Here is a 7,324-nt window from a genome sequence, read left to right on the forward strand (position 1 = left end):
CTTGAGTTGTTTGAAAAACTGGACGCACCTGGATTTGGTTTTTTCAAGAAACACAAAGGAAAGAAACACAAAAAAGGTTTGTACACCCACGAACGGATTAGAACTACTGCAGGGGATATACGTTAATGAATACAAGTTTCTCAATAAAAACATACATTTTATAATTACGTATATTGAATAAAAACTTTATTGAGTGTAGAAAAAATGCGAACTCACATATGCACATATATTATGGTATTCAGAATCACAGTGTGTTTCGCATTCATCAAGAAGTCATCTCACAATCCTTTTTGGTTTTCCCAATCTTCATCATACTTTGCTTTCCTATCGCCCCAATTTAAATTTTTTTTAGTCACTTAACGACATTTGTCCCAGCTTTTGGATTCTTATCTGTAACAACTGCTCATAATCCTATACATAAAGGAATCGATATCCATCTTCATCGAATTCGGCAGCTTCATTCTGCTATATTGATTCAATGCTTGCCACTGGCCCATGATGCTTCATGCTTTCCTCCATGACTAATTTGATTCTTTTCCGACGGATATCATCTTCTTTTTCTATAGCCAACTTACGTTTCGCGTCGTCATCAGCAAGTGTATCTTGTATGGAAACTTCTCGCAAGCGCTCTACAGCACGCTTTTGTGCTCGTTCAGCTTCCTCAATTTTTGCCAACATTTCCGAAATTCTTTGCTTTCGCTCATGATCCAGTCGTGCCGTCTTGACCAACTCATCTTTTCTAAGGTGTTCGGCCGCAGATTGTCGTTCTTGTCTTTCTGCCTCAAGTAAATGAATAGCCTCGGTGCGCCTCTTCTGTTTGTCTAGGACATCCATTTCCAATAGCTCGCAATTGACATCCTGGCATCTCTTGGATCTATTCTCGATTTCTTGCCTCTCACATTCGATGGCTCTCAACCTCGCATTCCGACTGGACTCGTTTTGTCTCTCTGCTTCTAAAAGCACCTCTTTACGATCGGACTCGATCGCTTCTTTTCGTTTGCGAAATTCGCTTTCTTGGAGTTCAAAGACTTTCCGTTTCATCTCCATGTCGAACTGCTCGTAATCTTTGGATAGCTGCAGATTTTCTTGGGCGCAAGCTCTTGTTCGCTGCTCAAAATTTGCACGTTCGAACTCTACGGCACGTAGCCTCTTAGACTGCTCACCACGATAGTTTCCTTCATAATCTACATCAACCGAATCTTTCAGAAACGCGGCATGGCGTCTATAGCCATCTTCTTGTTCAGCCCTTATAGCTCTAATGCGTTTCTCGGTGTCATAATCTATTGTTTTTGTGACTTCCTGCAAATTCTGCTCCATCGTCAGTACGAATCTTCTTTCTCGTTCGTTTTTTTCTTTTTCTGTAGCCAACTTACGTTTTGCTTCGTCGTCAGTAAGTGTATCTCGTATAGAAACTTCTCTCAAGCGCTCCACAGCACACTTTCGTGCTCGTTCAGCTTTCTCAATTTTTGCTAACATTTCCGAAATCCTTTGCTTCCGCTCACAATCCAGTCGCTCCGTCTTGACTAACTCCTCTTGCCTGAGATGTTCGGCCGCAGATTGTCGTTCTTGTCTTTCTGCCTCAAGTAAATGAATAGCCTTGGTGCGCCTCTTCTGTTTGTTCAGGACATCCATTTCCAATAGCTCGCGATTGACATCCTGGCATCTTTTGGATTTATTCTCGATTTCTTGCCTCTCACATTCGATGGCTCTCAACCTCGCATTCCGACTGGACTCGTTTTGTCTCTCTGCTTCTAAAAGCACCTCTTTACGATCGGACTCGATCGCTTCTTTCCGTTTGCGAAATTCGTTTTCTTGGAGTTCAAAGACTTTCCGTTTCATCTCCATGTCGAACTGCTCGTGATCTTTGGATAGCTGCAGATTTTCTTGGGCGCAAGCTCTTGTTCGCAGCTTATAATTTGCACGTTCGAGCTCTACGGCACGTAGCTTCTTAGACTGTTCACAATGATAATTTCCTTCATCACCTAAATGAACCGAATCCTTCAGAAACGCGGTGCGTCGTTTATCGTCATCTTCTTGTTCAGCTCTTATGGCTCTATTGCGTTTTTCGGTGTCACATTTTATTGTCTTTGTGGATTCCTGCAGGTTTTGCTCCATCGTGGATACGAATCTTCTTTCTCGTTCGTTTTTTTCTTTTTCTATAGCCAACTTACGTTTCGCTTCATCGTCAGCTCGCTTATCTTGCATAGAAACCTCTCTCAAGCGCTCCATAGTACGCTTTTGAGATCGTTCAGTTTCTTCAATTCCTGCCAACATTTCCGATATCCTTTGTTTTCGCTCACGATCTAGTCGCGCCGTCTTGACTAACTCCTCTTGCCTGAGGTGTTCGGCCGCAGATTGTCGTTCTTGTCTTTCTGCCTCAAGTAAATGTATAGCCTCAGCACGCCTTCTCTTTCTGTCCAAGATACCCTTTCCCAATAGTTCATAATTAGTATCATGGAGTCTTCTGGATCTATTTTCGATTTCTAGCCTCTCACATTCGATGGCTCTCAACCTCGAATTTCGACTGGACTCGTTTTGTCTCTCTGCTTCTAAAAGCACCTCTTTACGGTCGGACTCGATCGCTTCTTTTCGTTTGCGAAATTCGCTTTCTTGGAGTTCAAAAATTTTTTGTTTCATCTCCATGTCGAATTGCTCGTGATCTTTGAATAGCTGAAGATCTTCTTGGGCACAAGCTCTTATTCGTCGCTCATAATTAGCGCGTTCAAGCTCTACGGCTCGGGATCTCTTAGACTGCTCACCCCGATAGTTTCCTTCATAATCTTGATCAACCGAATCCTTCAGAAACGCTACGCGACGTTTCTTGACATCTTCTTGTTGAGTTCTTATGGCTTTATTGCGTTTCTCGGTGTCACAATCCATCATCTTTTTGGACTCCTGGAGGTTCTGGTCCAACGTTGAAAGGAATCTTTTTTCTCGTTCGTTCTTTTCTTTTTCAATAGCCAACTTACGTTTCGCTTCGTCGCCAAAAAGCGTATCTTGTATACAAACTTGTTTCAAGCGCTCCATAGCACACTTTCGTGCTCGTTCAGCTTTTTCAATTTTTGCTAACATTTCCGAAATCCTTTGCTTCCGCTCACAATCCAATCGCTCCGTCTTGACTAACTCCTCTTGCCTGAGATGTTCGGCCGCAGATTGTCGTTCTTGTCTTTCTGCCTCAAGTAAATAAATAGCCTCGGTGCGCCTCTTCTGTTTGTCTAGGACATCCATTTCCAATAGCTCGCGATTGACATCCTGGCATCTTTTGGATCTATTCTCGATTTCTTGCCTCTCACATTCGATGGCTCTCAACCTCGCATTCCGACTGGACTCGTTTTGTCTCTCTGCTTCTAAAAGCACCTCTTTACGATCGGACTCGATCGCTTCTTTTCGTTTGCGAAATTCGCTTTCTTGGAGTTCAAAGACTTTCCGTTTCATCTCCATGTCGAACTGCTCGTAATCTTTGGATAGCTGCAGATTTTCTTGGGCGCAAGCTCTTGTTCGCTGCTCAAAATTTGCACGTTCGAACTCTACGGCACGTAGCCTCTTAGACTGCTCACCACGATAGTTTCCTTCATAATCTACATCAACCGAATCCTTCAGAAACGCGGTGCGGCGTTTATCGTCATCTTCTTGTTCAGCTCTTATGGCTCTATTGCGTTTTTCGGTGTCACATTTTATTGTCTTTGTGGATTCCTGCAGGTTTTGCTCCATCGTGGATACGAATCTTCTCTCTCGTTCATTTTGTTCTTTTTCTATAGCCAACTTACGTTTCGCTTCATCGTCAGCTCGCTTATCTTGCATAGAAACCTCTCTCAAGCGCTCCATAGCACGCCTTTGAGCTCGTTCAGTTTCTTCAATTCCTGTCAACATTTTCGAAATATTTTGCTTTCGTTCACAATCCAGACGCGCCGCCTTGACTAACTCCTCTTGCCTGAGGTGTTCGGCCGCAGATTGTCGTTCTTGTCTTTCTGCCTCAAGTAAATGCATAGCCTCGGCACGCCTTCTCTTTCTGTCCAGGATACCTTTTTCCAATAGTTCACGATTAGTATCTTGGAATCTCTTGGATCTATTCCCTATTTCTTGCCTCTCACATTCGAAGGCTTTCAACCTCGCATTACGACTGGACTCATTTTGTCTCTCCGCTTCTAAAAGTGACTCTTTAAGATCGGACTCAACCGCTTCTTTTCGCTTGCGGAGTTCGTTTTCTTGGAGTTGAAAAATCTTTTGTTTCATTTCCATATCCAAACTCTCGTGCTGTTTAGATAGCTGCCGATTCTCTTGAGCGCATGCGGCTGTCCTAACATTTTGTTCCCTAGATTCCGCTTCCAATGCGAGTGTTTTTCTTCTCTTACGTTCAACTTCTTGTTCAAAGTCGTTGATAAAAAAATTGTTATCAATCATTGTTATATGGTGTGCAGTTAAAAATTCGATTTGTTAAATTTTCACCAGGGTGTAGCTGAATTTTTCTGTGGGTTACAGCTGAGAAGCCTAATGCGAAATCACACTGTTATTCACACTGATGTGTTATTGTAGAAAACATGCCTTCTAACTGATCCTATTTGCAGGATTCGGGATGAAATCGTAGGACATGGATAAGTGATGGTTCTGCTCGGATACCTGACAGTATAAAAAAATAATGCATTTTTAAGATGGATTTGATATCTATATATCATTTTTATAAGGAAAACGCATTCACATTTGCAAAAAAGATGCGATAAAATATTCAAACAAAAAGTCCATTGATTTCATTTTAAATGTGAATGTGATATTTTTCCGCCATTCTGGATAATTAAACTTTAAATAATGTTACACAAAAAACAAAAGTCAACTGTCTATCGAATTTTTCTTTCTTCTCTAAAATTTTTGGTCATGGATATTGCATCCTATTATCAAACCTGAATTTAACCAATCTGTGTGTCGATCTCCTATCCAAAATTTGTGACTATAGTTTAAACCCTGTCGGTGAATGCCACCCTTAGTGGCGTAGGTGGTAGGGCAGGGGTGAGCACTGCCCCCATGTTCACTATACATACCCTAGGTGATTGCTGTTGCACCCAAGAGTGCTCTTATGCTTGACTTCGTACTCGAGAGATATTAATCGACTCTCCAATCATGCACATCATTCAAGTTACATTCAAGGATTAGTATTATGCTGATTTGGGAAGTTGAAATAGGGGCACATGACGTTCAAATGAAAATTTCTTATTACTCTATATTTCTTGCTAAAAATGCTTTAATGACATTTCAGTATCAATATAATAAAAATTTTACGTCTCTTAGTTTAAAAAATATGTGTTTCAACAAGCTTGGGGCCTTATTTATACACCAAAAAGGCGCCAAATTGGAACAGTCACTTTTTAGCCATTTTTTGTCCCCGCTTCTCAAATTTCATTGAAAATTGAATTCATCAATTTTTCTTTATTTTGCTCTGTAGGCATATATCAATAAATTGCAGCATGCATTTTACTGTGTGATTTTATTTTCATGGTAATTTTGGCAAAAAAAGTTGAAAATGATGAAAAATTTGCAAATTTGTGCCATAAAAACAGGTTTGTATTTTTTTATTCATTAATGGTTTATCATAATACAAAATGCATGCTACAATCCATTGATATGTGCCTACAGAGCAAAATAAAAAAAAATTGATGCTTTTCAATGAAATTTGAGACGCAGGGGACAAAAAAATGACTAAAAAGTGACCGTTCCAATTTGGCGGTTTTTGGTGTATAAATAAGGCACCAAACTTGTTGAAACACATATTTTTTTAACTAAGAGACCTGAAATTGTTATTACATTGATACTGAAATGTCATTAAAGCATTTTAGCAAGAAATATAGAGTAATAAGAAATTTTCATTTGAACGTCATGTGTCCCCTTAATCCCTCATTTGCCACGAACCCCACTTTACGCATTTATCTAATTTTCAGTACCCTCAGTACCAAAAGTTTGAAATTATTGATGTTCCCCCAGAACAGTGTGCGCGGAATCTTCGCGAAAGCCCCAGACATCCACGGACCATAGTTTAAGAATCTCTGAGTCAGGGGCGTCGGAAGTGTTTTGAACCTGTGGGTGCCGGTCTTGAGATTCATGTAGGAAATTTCGATTTTTGAATCAATTCTGTGGGTGCTCGGACCCGTTCTACAAACTTCCGTGGGTGCTCGAGCACCCACTCCGAAATTGCTGCCCTGAACTATCGCACCGTCTATGTGTGAGTATCAGAAGAAAAGCACTTCTACGAGATAACTCTGTCACACATGCTTCAACTCAGAGCAGTGGCGTCGGAGCCGGGGGTGCTGTGCTCGAGCACCCACAGCACCCCCGGCTCCGACGCCACTGCTCTGAGTTGAAGCATGTGTGACAGAGTTATCTCGTAGAAGTGCTTTTCTTCTGATACTCACACATAGACGGTGCGATAGTTCAGGGCAGCAATTTCGGAGGGGGAAGAAAATTTGAAAAATGAGTGGCCAAGAAAATTAGTATAGAAGGGGAAGAAGGGTGGCAAAACCATACGTCCTCTGCCACCAAGAGATCAAAGACTGGGTCAGTGAGCGCAGGGCCGTCTTAAGAGCAACATCGGCCCCCGGGCCAAGTGATTTTTCTGAGGCGCTACCTTAAAAATTCTTGAAAAATTCAACTACTTCTCGTTTTCCTGAGGCCCCCGGGCCGTGTCCGGGTAGGCCCATGCGTTAAGACGGCACTGAGTAAGCGACCAAAAGAGCGGCAAGTATGTGAAGGACTAAAAGAGTGACAAATAGAGGGACCAGATCAGTGAACAACCAAAAGAGTGTGCAAGCAAGGGAGTGACTAAAAGAGTGATCTAGAGCAGTGATTCTCAACCTTTATTTATAAGCTCGCGGGTCCGACTGATTTCTTTATGTGAGTAGAAGGCCATCCGTAGCCGGTCAATTTGTCACACTCAACTCGTCGCGCCTCAATTTGTCGCGGTACAAATTCGTCGCAGTGCCAATTCGTCGCGGTACAAATTTGTCGCAGCTCCAATTCGTCGCGGTACAAATTTGTCGCAGCTCCAATTCGTCGCGGTACAAATTCGTCGCAGTGCCAATTCGTCGCGGTACAAATTTGTCGCAGCTCCAATTCGTCGCGATACAAGTTTGCCGCCGTGTCAATTCGTCGTAACGTCAATTTATATATTACAGTGCAGAATCAATTCGTCGAACCGTCGATTCTTCACTGTACATGTTCCACGCGACCTTGTCTGACACGTGAAATAAACACATGAACAAAAGTGTACACGCAGTTAACTGAAAATAATTAATTTCTGTCATTGTAGAAAGGTCATCAAAATAAAAATTACAATATCAAT

General features: G+C 41.8%; 2 protein-coding genes across 2 annotated transcripts; both read right to left on the bottom strand.

Moving 5' to 3' along the window:
• Positions 1-249: 249 nt before the first annotated feature.
• On the bottom strand, positions 250-1,648 carry LOC149064582 (uncharacterized). Its single transcript, XM_089254769.1, has one exon. The coding sequence runs from the start codon at positions 1,630-1,632 to the stop codon at positions 466-468; it is 1,167 nt and encodes a 388-aa protein (XP_089110895.1). The 5' UTR covers positions 1,633-1,648; the 3' UTR covers positions 250-465.
• A 77-nt stretch (positions 1,649-1,725) lies between these two features.
• On the bottom strand, positions 1,726-4,401 carry LOC149064583 (uncharacterized; the record flags this gene model as incomplete). The annotated part of the gene is made up of 1 exon (XM_089254613.1): positions 1,726-4,401. A coding segment is annotated over exon 1 (2,676 nt), but the record flags the coding sequence as incomplete, so codon positions are not given.
• Between the last annotated feature and the right edge of the window lie 2,923 nt (positions 4,402-7,324).

This window comes from Pholcus phalangioides, unplaced genomic scaffold, assembly GCF_987345545.1.
Source record: "Pholcus phalangioides strain wild (caught in Gottingen) unplaced genomic scaffold, Ppha-v1.0 ptg000042l_1, whole genome shotgun sequence".
Lineage (NCBI taxonomy): Eukaryota > Metazoa > Arthropoda > Arachnida > Araneae > Pholcidae > Pholcus > Pholcus phalangioides.